At 41.2% G+C, this 19548-nt stretch overlaps 1 protein-coding gene across 1 annotated transcript in view; it reads right to left on the reverse strand.

Annotated features, from left to right (window-relative positions):
* Positions 1-17845, reverse strand: part of LOC120030204 (NACHT and WD repeat domain-containing protein 2-like) — a 67794-nt gene extending 49949 nt beyond the window's left edge. Inside the window, exon 1 of the mRNA XM_038975556.1 lies at positions 17695-17845. Within this exon, the coding sequence (XP_038831484.1) occupies positions 17695-17845 (151 nt within the window). The remainder of the gene's footprint in view (positions 1-17694) is intronic.
* Between the last annotated feature and the right edge of the window lie 1703 nt (positions 17846-19548).

Here is a 19548-nt window from a genome sequence, read left to right on the forward strand (position 1 = left end):
AAGATTCATTGATACCATTATAACAGACTTCCAAATATGGGCAACATGGGCCTCTTTCGCTTAGTTGGTCGAGCATGGTGCTTGCAACGCCAGGAAGTGGGTTATATTCCTGGGACCATCCATATAAAGAAAATGCATGACTGTAAGTTGTTTTGGATAGAAGCGTCTTCTAAAAGGCTATTATTATTATTATATTATGTTATAACGGAGGGCCTAAATTGGGAAGGGTCAACAACGGCAGTGCTAACAGATTAGGTTAATGGGGTTGTTATAGGATATTACATGTCATGGCATAGTTAGGGTATGTGGGGTGTCTCAGACTAGTGAGGGCCTATGGGTCATTGTTCTGTCCCACTTTAATTATTTTCCTCCTTCCTTTCTTTTCCTTCCTTCCTTTCTCTCCTTTCCACTGCCCTCCCTTGGGTTACAATAATTGGAGAGGACAGGGACCATCCCCCACAACTCCAGGGTGATAGGTCTGATGGACAGACAGTTAAAAACAGAACATGCCCAGGAGAGCCACAGTCCCTTTGATGATGGAACACATCATCAAAATATATGTGTCACACTCAAATGTGTCCCCCACTCGAGACTGTGTCATGTTACAAAACTAGGGTACAATTTTTAGGGTTAGATCATTTTGTTGGCATTTGGATGACACAGGCTTCTTTTCTTGGTATTCGTCTCTTCCTTGCTTGGCCCAGCTGAACTGTATGGTAAACCAGAGCTCTCACCGGAAATGATGAGGTTATGCATGTTGACGTCGGCAGGGCACAGAGATGTATGTGTAAAGTGTGTGTGGCAGACATGGCAGAGCAGAAGCGCCTGTTATCTCGGCGACACACACACACACACACACACACACACACACACACACACACACACACACACACACACACACTCTCTCTCTCTCTCTTTAATTCCATGCCACAGCTCTCACTGACAGCTACTCCTCTCACTCTGCCATCATTTCCGAAAGAGAGAGAGAGAGAGCGATGGCACCGACAGATTTGGTAGCTCTGCTTCTAGCTTCTAAGAAACTTTGCAGTATTTTGTTTTTTTGTGTGTTATTTCTTACATTATTAGCATAGAACATGTTTTGTGTTATTACATACAGCCGGAAATAACTTTTGGATATCAGAGTGGTCGTAATTCACCAGCATTGCGACCAGCAATACAACTTTCCCGAATTGGATCCTTTGTTCGTACCCCCCAGGGCAATTGAACTTATTCCAGGGGCTACTCCAAAACACCGCTGGTAGAGAAGAGGTATTCGGAGTGGACTTCTAGTCTGACTCAGGAGGCGTGCACACCCTCCACCACTTCCAAGCATATTAGTCGCTAATGTTCAGTCTCTGGATAATAATGAGCTCAGGGCAAGGATCTCCTTCCAGAGAGATATCAGGGATTGTAACATACTCTGTTTCACGGAAACATGGCTCTTTTGGGATATACTGTCCCTATCCATTCAGCCAGCTGGGTTCTCAGTACATTGTGCAGACAGGAATAATGAACTCTCCGGCAAGAAGAAAGGAGTGAGTGTATGTTTCCTGATTAACTACTCAAGGTATGATTGTGACAGCATACAGAAGTCCTTTTGTTCACCCAACCTAGAATACCTCACAAGCAAATGCCGACGTATTACCTCCCAAGAGAATTGTCTTCGGTTATACTCACAGCTGTGTATATTCCCCATCAAGCCGATGACGGCCCTCAAAGAACTACACTGGACTTTATGCAAACTGGAAACCACATATCCTGAGGCCTAATTTATTGTAGCTGGGGATTTTAACAAAGTGAACAAAGCATCCCAGCCTTGTGCAGGTCTACAATTGTATCCCTGATGTCCTTACACAGCTCTCTGGTCTTGGCCATTGTGGAGTGGTTGGAGTCTGTTTGATTGAGTGTGTGGACAGGTGTCTTTTATACAGGTAACAAGTTCAAACAGGTGCAGTTAATACAGGTAATGAGTGGAGAATAGGAGGGCTTCTTAAAGAAAAACTAACAGGTCTGTGAGAGCCGGAATTCTTACTGGTTGGTAGGTGATCAAATACTTATGTCATGCAATAAAATGCAAATTAATTACTTAAAAATCGTACAATGTGATTTTCTGGATTTTTGTTTTAGATTCCGTCTCTCACAGTTGAAGTGTACCTATGATAAAAATTACAGACCTCTACATGCTTTGTAAGTAGGAAAACCTGCAAAATCGGCAGTGTATCAAATACTTTCCCCCCCACTGTATATATATATATATATATATTATATATGGACATGGGAACAATAACCGACAAAGACAGAGGGAGCAGAGGGCACATGTATAACATACTAATCAGGTGAAATGGGAACCAGGTGTGTGTGTGTGTAATCAGACAAGACAGTCCGGGGTTGATGATAATGAATCCCATTCAGTGAAGCCTAGAAAGCCGGTGACGTAGACCTCCGGAACTGGTGAACAGAATGAGCATCAATACCGGGGGCATCCGTGACAATCACAGCACACAGTGTGTATGTGAGAAGCCTGTCTGTCTACAGCCATGTACAGTGTATTAGTGTCAGTTAGTTAACCCTATCAGTCCCGAGATCCCAGCAAAAATTGACTTTTCATTTATCTGCATGTCCAGCCTGTATATTTAGCCTCAAAATTAAGCGTTTTACCATTTTCTTTTCAGGATAACTAGGGCTAAAGTAGCACACACAAAAATAAAGGTAAAATGCAAGAATACTGTGTAAGACATGTTGAAAACGATACAGGACATTGTCAACTAAGCAAAAAGCTTTGCTGCATGGAAGTGTTTGTGAGGACATAATGCCACACAGTGTTGAAAAACATTCAGAACTCAGTATACAGCATATCCTTGAGTGTTTATCTATTTTTACATTTTAAAGATTAGTAGCCAGAGGCCCAGTTCATGAACCCAATGTTTCAGCAATTTTTTTTTGCCATGGGACACTGTCGATCACACTGGCACATTCTATAGGGTAACATCACATATAGTGAATGTACAGTATAGTAAATGTACTGCTACAAAGGAGAGAAAGGAACATGCTAACGGGCAATATGCTGTACGTGTCAACATGTGTTGCAATATGTCCTGAGCAGTATTTATACTTTAATAAATACTTTAAAGTACTACTTAACTTCTCTAGGGTAGGGGGCAGCATTTTCACGTTTGGATGAAAAGCATACCCAAATTCAACTGCCAGCTACTCATCCCCAAAAGATAAGATATGCATATTGTTAGTAGATTTGGATAGAAAACACTCTGAAGATTCTAAAACTGTTTGAATGATGTCTGTGAGTATAACATAACTTATTTGGCAGGCAAAACCCCGAGGACAAACCATCCAGGATAAATTTTTTTGGAGGTCACTCTCTTTTCAATTAGGTTTTTTATTTCTGCGTTTTGTGTCGCGCCTGCAGGGTTGAAATGTTTTCTCTCTTGTTTACTATGGTGCTATGCTTAGATAATAGCATCATATGCTTTCGCCGAAAAGCCTATTTGAATTCTGACATGTTGGCTGGATTCACAACCAGTGTAGCTTTAATTTGGTATCTTTCATGTGTGATTTAATGAAAGTTTGATTTTATAGTAATTTTCATAGTAATTCATTTTTATTTGGCGCTCTGCATTTTCTCAGGCTTTTTGCCAATTGAGACAGTAGCGTCCCGTCTAAACTCAGATTTTTTTATATAAATATGAACTTTACCGAACAAAACATACATGTATTGTGTAACATGAAGTCCTATGAGTGTCATCTGATGAAGATCATCAAAGGTTAGTGATTAATTTTATCTCTATTTCTGCTTTTTGTTACTGCTCTCTTTGGCTGGAAAAATGGCTGACTTTTTCTGTGACTTGGCCCATAACTAACATAATCGTTTGGTGTGCTTTCGTCGTAAAACCTTTTTGAAATCGGACACTTTGGCTGGATTTACAACAAGTGTATCTTTAAAATGGTGTAAAATACTTGTATGTTTGAGGAATTTAAATTATGGGATTTCTGTTGTTTGAATTTGGCGCCCTGCAGTTTCACTGGCTGTTGACGAGGTGGGACGCTACCGTCCCACATACCCCAAAAAACGACTTAATTTCTCTTTGGTATCTGTACATTAAATGACTATTTATATTTTTGGCAACTTTTACTTTTACTCCACTACATTTCTAGGGAAAATGAATGTAATTTTTACTCCATACATTTCCCCTGACACCCAAAAGTCCAAAAGTACGTGTTACATTTCGAAAGCTTGCAGGACAGGAAAATGGTCAAATTCACACACATGGTCATCCCTACTGTCTCTGATCTGGTGGACTCACTAAACACAAATGCTTTGTTTGTAAATTATATCTAGGTATTGGAGTGTGCCGCTGGCTAACCGTAAATAATAAATTATCGTGTTGTCTGATTTGCTTAATATAAGGAATGTGAAATTATATATACTTTTACTATTGGTACTTAAGTATAGACCAATAACATTTACTTTTGATACATTTACTTTTAATAGGGTCTTGCAAAAGTATTCATCTTCCTTGTCATTTTTTCTATTTTGTTATATTACAACCTGTCATTTAAATATATTTTTATTTGGATTTCATGTAATGGACATACATAAAACAGTCCGAATTGGTGAAGCGAAAATAAAAAAATTACTTGTTTCAAAAAATTATTTAAAAAAACAAACGGAAAAGTGATGTGTGCATATGTATTCACCCCCTTTGCAATGAAGCCCCTAAATAAGATCTGTTGCAACCAATTACCTTCAGAAGTCACATAATTAGTTAAATAAAGTCCACCGGTGTGTAATCTAAGTGTCAAATAAACTATCACATGATCTCAGTGTATATATATACCTGTTCTGAAAGGCCCCGAGAGTCTGTAACACCAATAAGCAAGGAGCACCACCAAGCAAGTGGCACCATGAAGACCAAGGAGCTCTCCAAACAGGTCAGGGACAAAGTTGTGGATAAGTACAGATCAAGATTGGGTTATAGATTTTTTTTTTTTTAATTGAACATCCCACAGAGCACCATTAAATCCATTATTAGAAAATTGAAAGAATATGGCACCGCAACAAACCGGCCAAGAGAGGGCCGCCCACCAAAACTCACGGACCAGGCAAGGAGGGCATTAATCAGAGAGGCAACAAAGAGATGAAAGATAACCCTGATTGAGCTACAAAGCTCCACAGCGGAGATGGGAGTATTTTTCCTTAGGACCACTTTAAGCCGCACACTCCACAAAGCTGGGCTTTACGAGTGGCCAGAAAAAAGCCATTGGAAACTATTCAGAATTGAAGGAATGATGGATGGCGCTAAATAAAGGGAAATTCTTGAGGGAATTTCCAGAGATTTGAGACTGGAACGGAGGTTCACCTTCCAGCAGGACAATGACTCTAAGCATACTGCTAAAGCAACACTCAAGTGGTTTAAGGGAAAACATTTAAATGTCTTGGAATGGCCTATTCAAAGCCCAGACCTCATCCAATTGAGAATCTGTGGTATGACTTAAAGATTGCTGTACACCAGCGGAACCCATCCTACTTGAAGGATCTGTAGCAGTTTTGCCTTGAAGAATTGGCAAAAATCCCAGTGGCTACATGATATGCGTCCCGTAAATGGGACAGTTGTAAATCATGCAGCGCCGTGTGTCACGATCGCAGGTTTTAGAGAAACAACAAATGTCGGTACATATAAGTGTCTTATATCGGCTAAAAGCTTAAATTCTTGTTAATATAACTGCACTGTCCAATTTACAGTAAAATGTTGCTGCTAATCTTGTGCGACAGCAAGCCTTTTCCTTTTTGTCAACAATTATAAGACTATGGAGAGTTATGAAGTTATGAAAACTGGGTGTTTTGCAAATGTTGAACTTATAATATGCCTACTAATACTTACTAAATCAAAGTCCAAGTATACAGATGTGACGATATTCTTGCAGAAAAATGTAATGTGAATGTAAACGTCCCCTTCACGATTTGCCCAAATCTACCTGGGTGACTTCACACTAAATGTCATGTAGTTTGCTCATGCTTCAAGTTATTACTTTGCACATACACTGCTGCCATCTTGTGGACACCATCGGAATTACAACCAGAGTGATGGCTAGATTTGGGACCTTTCTGTTGCATTTGATTGATGGTGGTTTTCTTCTACCAGATCTATTGTTATATTCTCCTACATTCAATTCACATTTACACAAACTTCAAAGTGTTTCCTTTCAAATGGTACCAATAATATGCATATCCTTGCTTCAGGGCCTGAGCTACAGGCAGTTAGATTTGGCTATGTCATTTTAGGCAAAAATTGAAAAAAGGGGGCTATCCCAAAGAAGTTATAGAGACATACCCCAAGAGACTTGCAGCTGTAATCGCTGCAAAAGGTGGCTCTACAAAGTATTGACTTTGGGGGTGGGTGAATAGTTCTGCACACTCAAGTTTTCTGACGTGAGCCTACAGGATGAGCTAAATGCCTTCTGTGCTCGCTTTGAGGCAAGCAACACTGAACCATGCATGGGAGCACCAGTTGTTTCGGACAACTGTTATCACGATGTGAGCAAGACATTTAAACAGGCTAACTTCTACAAGGCCACAGGGCCAGATGGATTACTAGGATGCGTACTCAGGGCATGCGCTGGCAAGTGTCTTCACTAACATGTTCAACCTTTCTCTGACCCAGTCTGTAAAAGCTACATGGTTTGAGCAGTCCACCACATCTGGAGCTATGAACTGCTTTGAAAGGCTGGTTATGGCTCCCACCAACACCATCATCCCAGACCCACTCTAATTCTCATACCACCCAACAGATCCACAGATGACGCAATCTCAATCACTCCACACTGCCCTTTTTAATTGACTACTGCTCAGCAATCAACAACATAATGCCCACAAAGCTCATCAGTCAGCTAAGGACTCTGGGACTAAACACCTCCCTCTGCAACTGGATCCTGGACTTCCTGACAGGCCGCCCCAGGTGGTAAAGGTAGGCAACAACACATCTGCCACACTGATTGTTGCGTCAAAAAACAGAACACTCAAAACATGAGCACAATGGCAGCTCTTCCTTTAAAGAACTCCAGGCTTCAAGAGGGCAGATATCCCAAAACACGGGTGGAACTAAAAAATTGAGCCAGGATTTCTGGAGGGACTACTTTTACATGCGCACCTGGCAGATAAGCATGGGTATAAAATGTTTGGGCTTAGCTTTGCTTGGGTCCTCAACATACAAACAGCTCATTGTTCAACCCTAAAGACGCAACTGGTATGTAATGTTTGGAATTATTTATTATGTTGCATCCAGTGCTTAGCACAATTTACATGTTTAACTCTGGTAGGAGTGGTGACTTCTTTTGTTGTGGATATTTTCTGACTGCAGAAGTAATTGCTTGAAGTGCTAGATTAAATTGTTTAAAAGTTTACTTTATTCAAAGCCATGCTTTGTTGGTGTGTCATGCATTGTTTATTGTGTAAAATAATGCATGTTTATTCTCTGTTTTAAGGTTATCAACCTATTCCTATTCCCTATTCCTTATTCCTCTGTCATTCAACTACTCTATTCAACAAATCAACTGTTTCAACAAATGGCATCAAAACCATAATAAAACACTGGAAAGGAATTTAGTTGTCCCTTTGCATCCTTCACGGGTTGAGCAAGCCGTTTTCAAGTTTGGGCAGAGCTGAAATAATTATAACACCTAGACAACTTGACACTGATCTACAACACTAGGGCCCCTCGGGGGTGCATGCTTAGTCCCCTCCTGTACTCTCTGGACACCCACGACTGCGTGGCCAAGCATGACTCCAACACCATCATTAAGTTTGCTGACGACACAACAGTGGTTGGCCTGATCACCGACAACAATGAGACAGCCTATAGGGAGGAGGTCAGAGACCTAGCAGTGTAGTGCCAGGACAACAACCTCTCTCTCAATATGAGCAAGACGAAGGAGCTGATTGTGGACTATAGGAAATGGAGGGCCAAACAGCCTCCCATTAACATCGACGGGACTAAAGTGGATAGGATAGAGAGCTTCAAGTTCCTTGGCCTCATGACCAACAAACTATTTATGGTCCGAACACACCAAGACAGTTGTGAAGAGGGAAATACTTTTTCCCCCCTCAGGAGACTTAAAAGATTTGCCACGGGTCCTCAGATCCTCAAAAAGTTCTACAGCTGCACCATCGAGAGCATCCTGACCGGTTGCATCACCGCCTGGTATGGCAACTGCTCGGCATCTGATCTGTAAGGCGCTACAGAGGGTAGTGCGTCCGGCCCAGTACATCACTGAGGCCAAGCTTCCTGACATCCAGGAACTATATACTAGGCATTTCAGGGGAAGGCCCAAAAAATTGTCAAAGACTCCAGTCACTCAAGTCATAGACTGTTTTCTCTGCTACCGCCCGCCAAGCGGTACAGGACCGCCAAGTCTAGGACCAAAAGGCTCCTTAACAGCTTCTACCCCCAAGCCATAAGACTGCTGAACAACTAATCAAATGGCCACCCAGACTTACATTGACACCCCCCCCCTTTGTTTTTACACTGCTGCTACTCGCTGTTTTATCTATGCATAGTCATTTTATAAATTACCTTGACTAACCTGTACCGCTGCACATTGACTCGGTACCGGTACCCCCTGTATTTTTTTTATTTTATTTTACCTTTATTTAACCAGGTAGGCTAGTTGAGAACAAGTTCTCATTTGCAACTGCGACCTGGCAATATATATTGCCTCATTATTGTTATGTGCATTTCTTGTTACTTTTTAATTGATTCGATTTTTTTTACTCTAGTTTATCTAGTAAATATTTTATTACAGCAGTTCAAGTGTATTAACTTATACTGCATTGTTGTTTAAGGGCTTGTAAGTAAGCATTTCACAGTAAGGTTTACACCCGTTGTATTCGGCGCATTTGACAAATACAATTGGATATGAAATACAACGCAACAGCACAGTTCACACTGCCAATATATACTTGCCACAAAACAGCATCTGATGCTAATTTCTAATTGATTGTGTGCAGTTTGTTTTGCTGTCATATAAAGGTCAACATGGCTGAAATATTCATGCTTTGGAAAAGCGAGACCTGTGCCTTTTCCAACAGGGAAAGTAAGCACACTTTAAACTCTAATGCTAGTCATAAAATCATAACACCAAGACAAGGTATCTTGGTCCTCAATGTATCTATGCTTTACTTACCTCTGGAAAGATACAGGTAGATAGGTCTACAGGTTAATTTACGCTCAGAAAATCTGTCCCTCAGTAATAGTAGATCAGTTAAGTGGCAGCGAGGTGCCAAAATCACCTGAGAAGAGTCTCACTGGTATTGGGCTTTAGCACTTGGCTTCAGGAGAGGTGGGAGAAAAGGACGCCCTAGTGCACACCAGAGAGATAGAGAGAGATATTCAATAAGATTGGATCCTGAAATGGCCCAGGCTGTAACATTCTCACTGGCTTTACAGATTTCACAGTTAAACCTCTGACATGATTGGCGATCATAGCCAGATTTGAAGGAGGAAGAGAAAGAGAAAGGATGGAGGGAGAAAGAGAGGGAAGTGAAGGCTAGATAGACAGAGAGATAGACAGAGGAAAGACGAATAGAGGAGAGGATAGAGATTCTAAACCAGAGAAAGTGACAGTGAAAGAGAACATAGATATACAGAGAGGAAAGTTCAAGATCTTGAAAAATATTTCCAATAGAATCAGTGTCTAACTAAAAAGCATGTTTAAACTACAAAAAAAAATGAAATCCAGGTGTAAATGAATATAGACATTGAACATCTCAGAGGAGAGTTATAGCGTGTCTGATAGTGTGTATGTGGAGGAATAGATCACTTTATGCATTGTATCCCAAGGGGAACCACCCTCGAGCTTGCATACAAATAGCTGTCTAATAACGTCACCAATGCTTTTAGACACCCAAGGCATTTTCTATGGAGATAATATGGAGCTAAAAACTGTAGATAGGTTTATTAAGTACACACTCACATACATACACATGCACACGTAACAACACCTATACGCGCACACACACAACGTCTAATAAGTGGCTATAGATATGGAAATAGATATGGAAGTAGATTAATTGCCATAGCCTTTTCTTTGGCATACAGCAGCTGTCTGGGACGTGACGGAGAGATAAGGGGGTGTTTTTAATTGATCAGGAAAAGTAGCCATGGCAGATCATGCAAACACACAGCCACATGCGCACGCACACGTGCACACACAGGCACACACACAGCCACGCACACACACACAGGTTGAGCAGTGCACTGCTCTGAAAATGAAAATGAAAGCCCAGCCTGAAGTCCGAATGATTCATTAGCAAGATTGTAAGATTGCGACAAAGCTCTGTTCACCACAATTTGAATTTTGTCTTTCAGCGAACTCATCTCGGCTTCAATGTTTTAATGTGCACACACCCTACATATCAGTGGAGGCTGCTGAGGGGAGAATGGCTAATAATAATGGCTGGAATGGAGTAAATGGAATGGTATCAAAAACATGCTCTTTATGTGTTCATCAATATTATGAGCCGTCCTCCCCTCAGCAGCCTCCACTGCTACATACAATGAGTCCTTTTAAAGGTACATACATTTCTCTACTTTGAAATTAATGATATAACCATTGACTCTTGAAGAACTCCTGAATCCTAGATTGCCCCTTGAAGTAGTGGCAGACACATTGTTGCAGTGGTCGGTAAGAGACTTCTTAAAACTTCTTGACGGACGGATCCCTTTAGCGGGATCATTTTCATCAACAACCGCTAAATTGCAGAGCGCCAAATTCAAAATATTTTGCTACAAATATTTATATTCATGAAATCACAAGTGCAATATAGCAAAACACAGTTTAGCTTGTTGTTAATCCACCTGCCGTGTCAGATTTTGAAAATATGCTTTACAGCGAAAACAATCCAAGCGTTTGTGTCAGTTTATCGATCACTATCCAAAACATTAAGAACACCTAGCAGCAGTGTAGATTGGTCACGAAAGCCAGAAAAGCAATACAATTAATCGCTTACCTTTAATGATCTTCGGATGTTTGCACTCACGAGACTCCCAGTTACACAATAAATGTTCCTTTTGTTTGATAAAGATTATTTTTATATAAAAAAAACTCAATTTGTTGGGCGCGTTTTGTTCAGTATTCCACAGCCTTAGACAGGTCATCAAGGATTGACGAAAATTGAGTATCCGTAAAGTTCGTAGAAACATGTCAAACGTTTTTAATAATCAATCCTCAGGTTGTTTTTAACATCAATAAACGATAATATTTCAACCGGACTGTAAACTATTCAATACTGGAGAGAAAGAAAATGTCGAGCAACCAGTGTCGCACGCATCAACTAATGGAGGAACATTCGTGTATCCACTGACGCGTTTTGATAAATCTCGCTCATTTTTCAAAATAAAAGCTTGAAACTATGTCTAAAGACTGTTCCCACCCTGAGGAAGCCACAGGAAAAGGAATCTGGTTGATATCCCTTTAAATGGAGGAAAGGCAGGCAATGGAACAGGAATTTTTCAAAATAAGAGTCACGTCCGGGTTGGATTTTCTCAGGTTTTCGCCTGCAAAATCAGTTCTGTTATACTCACAGACAATATTTTGACAGTTTTGGAAACGTTAGAGTGTTTTCTATCCTACTCTGTCAATTATATGCATATTCTAGCATCTGGACCTGAGAAATAGGCAGCTTACAATGGGAACGTTATTTTTCCAAACATAAAAATTCTGCCCCCTAGCTTCAAGAGGCAGAATCATCAATTAGAGAGTGAGAAGATGGTCTATGGTTTTTGACTATTGTCACGTCCTGACCATAGTTCCTATGTGTGTTGCTTGTTTTAGTGTTGGTCAGGACGTGAGCTGGGTGGGCATTCTATGTTGTGTGTCTAGTTTGTCTGTTTCTGTGTTCAGCCTAATATGGTTCTCAATCAGAGGCAGCTGTCAATCGTTGTCCCTGATTGAGAATCATATATAGGTGGCTTGTTTTGTGTTGGGATTTTGTGGGTGGTTGTTTCCTGTGTCTGTGTTTGTGCCACACGGGACTGTTTCGGTTAGTACGTTTGTTGTTTGTATTTTTTCTAGTTTTCATGTTCATTAAATCATGGAAACTTACCAGGCTGCACATTGGTCCTCCGATCCTTCTCGCCTCTCCTCGTCTGAGGAGGAGGACGACTTAGACTGCCGTTACAACTATACTAGTCTCGGCAGTGACAGTATGGTGCATCATAGGCTACAGCCACAACCGGACAGAGAGCACATAAACCTGTGACGCCCAGACACAGTAAAAAACACAGTGAAACTGTTATGATACTGTACTTATCTCTGGGAAAGTATGAGGCACACCATATTTAAGATCATCTCTTCCTTAGTGCACACTATATCTGAAGTGATTTTGTTTCCCTGGTGTGCCTGATCTTTTAAGATCACTTTTCCCTGAGGGCCGAGGTGGCAACATCACTTAAGCCATATGTCATAAGACCTAGATAATCAGTCATAAGGCTGACATAGTAGATGTAATCAAGAGTTGTAACATGTCAGGTTAACAAAATTATAACATGTCATATTGCATGCAGGGTTCAAGTGTCAAGAGAAAGTGTAGCCTAATGGTCTGAATATTCAAATAATTGAATGGGTATGAGACAACAACAAAAGCTCATCTAGTTATGATCGGACACCTGATATTAAAAACAATCATATATTTATTCCAGCTTTGCCATTGTTATGACAAACCACTGTAACGCAATGTAGTGCATGAATTGCGCCCTCTAGAGCCCATAGTGGAACAGCACTGCATCTGCACTGCAGGGTATTACTGTATTATTTCTGGGAAAACACTTTCCAGTCCATAAGAGGAGCTGTTCATTTGGTGCTGGTCACATACTGAACGAGTTAATTCCCGGTGCCAGACAGGTTATATCACGTTACAGCATAGAGATCTCGACACTTTATTGTGAATTCCTGATACATGGATCTAGCCTCCACATTGAAAGAAAAGAAAAGAAAGACCTTCAGGCCCTCTGATTCTGAATTAACTCGTTCAGTATCTGTGACCAGCACCAAATGAACAGCTCCTCTTATGGACTGGAAAGTGTTTTCCCAGAAATAATACAGTAACTATTTGGTTGTAGGGTAACAGTTTGTCAACAGTGTGTCAACATCTTTCCTTAAACAGTGTCAAATGTACAGCCATACAAAGACATACTTTTCCATCCATTCATATTGGACCTCTGATTCCTAAGCATCTTCAGAGTTACTGTACGTGCTCCTCCCAGTAACATTTGCATGTTGCCCACAACTAATGATTCTATGAGCAACGTTGCAAATTAAGCCTACTGTGTGTGCCATTGGATATGGATAAAACCGATACAAAATAAGAGGAATTTTAGGTCATTTGATCACTCTATTGACATTTATTGTATTTTCAGGGGAATCATGCGTGATTGGTTCTGTTTTTTGTCTATGGGTGTGCCATCCTCCCTCTCTCCCGCTTTCCCTTAATCCCACCCTCCATCTTTGCCCTCTCTGTGTGTGTGTCTTACACTACTCCTCTTGCTTTGTTTTTTTTCCTGTTTAAGAAAACCTATTTTTACCCCCCTCCCCGAGACAGTATTCAAACAGAGCAACTCTGCAAGAGAATGCCTGCACCCCTCGAACCCGTTGCCACGATAAAGTGACTAAGGGGTTAGTTGAAATCGGTGAGCGGGCACAACTTTGGGGGGGTTCTTGCGTTGGAATTATATTGAATTCTGCTTCATATCACGCTATACCACAATATATACCACAAATACCAAGTGCTTTTGACCAAGAAGTGGCAGGTTTGCGCGAAATCTACACTCAGTCTCTTCACCTCTGTCCTGCTGACCTACTGTACTGTCCACCAGGTATTGCTGGAGATTTGTACTTCCATAATGTCGTTGTTTGCTGGGAGCTGGTGGTGCGTCAGTGCCAGCTGGCACTGTACTGTGCCCAAATGGCTTCAATCTCGCTGTCACACCTCAGCTTCCCGACGTACTGCAATGCACTGCAGACCACTTTGACTCCAGCATAAAGATTCGTTGCTTTTGACTGGAGTCATTATTTTGGAGATTCAAGAAGACTGAGGATTATGTGCAGGGTGGCTGTAAACTTAAACTGCCTTCAGCAGCCCTGTAGCCTAAGCCTGGTCTCATAGACTAGACATAACGTTGTAAATGTAAATCTGCGACACTGAAATTAGTATGATACACTACGTGACCATAAGTATGTGGACACCTGCTCATCAAACATCTCATTCCAAAATCAAGGGCATTAAGGCTAGGGGGCGGTATTTTCATGTCCGGATGAAAAGCGATCCCAAAGTAAACTGCCTGCTACTCTTGCCCAGAAGCTAGGATATGCATATTATTAGTAGATTTGGATAGAAAACACTCTGACGATTCTAAAACTGTTTAAATGATGTCTGTGAGTATAACATAACTTATTTGGCAGGCAAAACCCCGAGGACAAACCATCCAGGATATTTTTTGGGGAGGTCACTCTCTTTTCAATGGGGTTTCAATGGGAATCTAGAATTCTAAGGCAGTTGCTTGCAGTTCCTATCACTTCCACTGGATGTCAACAGTCTTTAGAAATTGGTTGATGTTTTTCCTTTGTGAAATGAAGAAGTAGGGCTGTCCAGAATGAGGGTCGGGTGAAGTGTACTGTTTGTTAGAGGCGCGTGACCTGAAAGCTCGCTCCACTTTGTTTTCCTCCGGTATTGAACACAGTAACATACAGTATATATATATGTAACACATGTAAGCCCGTCTTAAATTGTATTGATTATTTACGTAAAAAAATACCTAAAGCTGTATTAGGAAAGTTGTTTGAAATGTTTGGACAAGGATTACAGGTAATTTATGAGATATTTTGTAGTCATGTTGCGCAAGTTGGAACCAGTGTTTTTCTGGATCAAACGCGCCAAATAAATTGACATTTTGGATATATAACGACGGAATTAATTGAACAAAAGGACCATTTGTAATGTTTATGGGACATATTGGAGTGCCAACAGAAGAAGCTCGTCAAAGGTAAGGCATGAATTATATCTTTATTTCTGAGTTTCGTGTCGCGTAAAGCCTTTTTGAAATCTGACACATTGGCTGGATTAACAACAAGTGTACCTTTTAATTTGGTGTATTGCATGTGTGATTTCATGACAGTTCAATATGTATAGTAATTTGAATTTGAATTTGGCGCTCTGCCATTTCACCGGATGTTGTCAAATCGATCCCGCTAAAGGGATTTGATCCCTAAGAAGTTTTAATATGGAGTTGGTCTCCCCTTTGCTGCTAAAAGAGCCTCCACTTTTCTGGGAAAGCTTTCCACGAGATGTTGGGACATTGCTGCGGGGACTTGTTTCCAATCAGCCACAAGAGAATTAGTGATGTCAGGCACTGATGTTGGGCGATTAATCCTGGCTCGCAGTCGACATTCCAATTAATCTCAAACGTGTTCGATGGGGTTGAGGTCATGGTTCTGTGCAGGCCAGTCAAGTTCTTCCACACCGATCTCAACAAACCATTTCTGTATGGACTCGCTTTGTGCATGGGGGCATTGTCATGCTGAAACAGGAAAAGGCCTTCCCCAAACTGTTTGGGGAAGAATTTAATTGTCTAGAATGTCTAGAATGTCATTGGATATTGTAACGTTAAGATTTTCCTTCACTGGAACTAAGGGGCCTAGCACAAACAAGAGAGAACTATTATAAAGTAGACTGTGTCTGTAAAATGTGTATAAGATGTATAAATTGAAGGTAAAAACAGAAATGTTTATCAGTTTACTCCAATTGGGGGATCGGTGGTAGGGTTTGCGGGGAATAATAATAAAGGTATACTCTTTAAAAAAGTATGTATGTCTATGTAGGTATGTGTATGTATATATGTGTATATGTATGCATACGTGAATGGATATATATATTTACCCAAAAAAATATGGGGGATTGGAAATGATGCAGACAATTACATTGGAAGCAACATTCTTTCCGCAATATTAAGCTGATCCACCCCAAAAAAAAAAGAAAAAAAAGAAAAAAAAAAGGGGCCTAGCACAAACCATGACAGCCCCAGACCATTATTCCTCTTCCACCTAACTTTGCAGTTGGCACTAAGCATTGGGGGCAGGTAGCATTCTCCTAGCATCCTCCAAATCCAGATTGGTCCGCCGGACTGCCAGATGGTGAATTTATCGCTCCAGAGAAAGCGTTTTGACTGCTCCAGAGTCCAATGGTGGCGAGCTTTACACCACTCCAGCCACCACTCTAGCCAACACTGGTGCCACGTTGAAAGTCACTGAGCTCTAAGGCCATTCTACTGCCAATGTTTGTCTATGGAGATTGCATGGCTGCGTGCTCGATTTTATAAACCAGTCAGCAAAGGGCGTGGCTGAAATAGCCAAATCCACTGAAGAGGTGTTTACATGATTTTGTATATACAGTATAGTGTATGTTACCTATGGTAAGGTTACATAAGACAGATATTTACTTAAAACCCTTTAACCCAACTCCTAAACTTAACCCTAACCCCTAGCCTAGCTAATGTTAGCCAGCTAGCTAACGTTAGCCACCTAGCTAGAATTCATCACATAATATATGTTTAGAAAATTCATAACATATTGCATATTGTGCAAATATTAATATATTGTACATTTTGCAAATTCGTAACATATAATACGAATAGCAATTCAAAACATATCATACAAAATGGGTGATGGACATCCACAAATGAATACATACCATACTAAATGTAACATATCATACTAAATGGAGTGTCTCAGATTTACATGCAGAATAATATGAAATGCTCTGAGACCAGGTTGATGGCCTAGAGTCTTACTTCTGTGTTTGTACATTTGATGTCAGAGAGGAACTTCACAATGCTGTCACAACCCACCTCTCCACCCCATAGCCTAGCGCATCATTGACGTTTTCTCACAAACCTTATGGAGTATCCCTACCTCAAAGTACCTCTGACATTGCTTGAGACTCACCTGAATAACAATTAAAATAGCACTTCAAAACAAAGTGATGTATTAGAATTGGCTATTGACCCATTATGACCATCATTGACTGAACGGTAGACCACCTAGAATACTACAAGCATAATCTCGGTCTACCCTCTTTGGCCGAGTGGCTTGTGACTGTCTACGGCGCTGGTGCGCGTCCTAAGTGAATTGAACAAGGCTATTGTGATTGTTGAACCAGGGACCATTCTGCATCACACCCTGTGCTTTCTATATACATTAGTCAGGGATAGGGCTGGTAGAGCATTGTTATGTCACTCTCCTGTCCTGTCATTTGTATGGACTCTTATGATTGGGCCACAAATTACAGACCTACATATCCCCTCGTTCAATGCACCTTTTTTTCTCTAGAACTGGAAAGATCTGACACAAATCTTTGAAATTAGATGAATAAAATGTCCTTATGAGCGGCGTGAAATCTACATCAATCTGTGTGTCTGTAATTGCACTGATTTGGGTAGGCCTATCATTTCTTGTGCGTAACCGTTGTCACAATGCAAGCGCCAGGATATAGGCCTACAGGTGTCACCATGCGCCAGGAATATAGGCCTAAGATAAGCAGCATCCCACTTTTCTGCACATCATCAATTAAAAAGTTACTCCATGAGTCATTCGAGGACTGGCACATTTGTTCCCTGGCCAGAACCGTCTTACCGTCGGGGTTGGCGCAGATGAAAACCCGGACACTCCTGCCAGTGGGGACATGGTGCTGCGGCAGTGCGAGGACATTGCCACTGATGGCTGCCCTGCGGAGCGCCGATTCCCGCGGACAGGGCTGCCTGCTCCCCACTCCCGAGGGCCACATGGGTGGCAACTTCCAGCGTAACTGCAACCAGGTACACACAGACAGGTCTTTAGTGCCTTCTAAAGGGGTTATCAGTGGCCACACACAGACAAGAACACATGCACACACAAATCAAGTTGGGATGGATCTGCCAAGTCATAGAAAAAGGCAACCCCGAAAAATACCCATATAATAAGCCCATGCTTGCTTCTTCATTCAGTCATTGGAATGTTGCATAACAAAACGCGTTACTGTCACGTTAACATGCATCATTTAAAATAATTTCCTTGGCTATTATGGCTAATCATGTTAATCATCATACCATAATGTGAAACACACAAACAAATGACAAGACAGAACAAAAAGCAAACAATGGGCAAGCATCGGGCGCAATCCCACCCAGAGGAGATGCTTGCAGAGGGAGAGAAGTGTGAGGGGGGTGAAACAGCAGTAAATTGTTGTTCAGTCTGGGGAAGATCTCAAGTCGCTTTTTTCCACGGAGTTGATGTATCCCGAGATCTGTGTTTCACAGACAGAGGCTGCAAAACAGACAACAAAACACGGCAAAGTTGGGAAGTCCTAATATCAAAATGTCAATCCTTTTTCGTATTTATCATGAAAATAAATACTCAATCACTGAATCACTGCGTTCAGTGGACTTGACTGTTGCGGGTGAGGAGGCTGCGGATACACACTACAACACTTCTCGATCCTCACATTTTTCATTCTCTTCATTTCGAAAATATCCAACCGTGGATCCTTGAGAATCAACAGAGACGGTAAAAACGCCCATCTAGAGTTCTCTTCACCGAGAGTCTGCCCCTGGAGAAACAGCAGCCGGTTTGCAAAGAGCGGCGCTCAGCATCTCATTGCGAGCGAGCACTGGTTTTCTGGGCATTCTGGGGTCAGTCTGGGCTGGAGAGTTTTCCAAATACCTTCTGTTCATCTTTCTCTTTCTTTATCTCGCTCTCTTTCCCTCTCTCTTTTCTGGTTCCTTCAGCGGTCCTCACCGTTCACTATCCGGAAAGAATTATACAAATGTCTATGGACCGCTTGGTCAATGAGTGAGTGTGTGACCGTGGGTGTTTCGCTCCTTTTTTCTGTGATGGAGGAGCCAGTCGATGTGAACGTTTCACGGGAGGAGGGATTTAATTATTTAATTATTTTATCGATAAATGTACCTCTCTTCTGCAGCCCCCTGTTATTCGCTCTGGAAGTTAAGTGCATTTGATTTCTCCTAAACCTAGCCTAAATGATTACAGTGCTGTTCTGCCATATATCATTAAATCCCAGAGTTTAATGAAAAAGCAACCATTTCCTTGAATTAATTCCAATTCATTAAAACTTAACACCTTTAAATATAACAACACACACTATTTGAACGTCATGAGTAATTGATAGGTGCACTTTTTGCACACATATTCATGAAATTAATAAACTATGTAGACTAACCATGATATTTAGGAGTACAGTCATTGCATTAAAATCCCATTTAAAATCACACATCATGTTTTCAGATACAGGCCTACTGCTCTCAAGGATCATTTGTTTGAATTAATGCCAGTGTGTGTCTATTCCTGGGGCCCCTCGTCTTGCACCATGAGCCACCCGTTTATAAACTTCTTCAGGCTAGGGTCTATTTTTCTCCACTTCCTGTCTGACTGACGTGCCCAAAGTAAACTGCCTGTTACTCAGGCCCAGAAGCCAGGATATGCATATAATTA

This window comes from Salvelinus namaycush, chromosome 36 (assembly GCF_016432855.1).
Source record: "Salvelinus namaycush isolate Seneca chromosome 36, SaNama_1.0, whole genome shotgun sequence".
Classification (NCBI taxonomy): domain Eukaryota; kingdom Metazoa; phylum Chordata; class Actinopteri; order Salmoniformes; family Salmonidae; genus Salvelinus; species Salvelinus namaycush.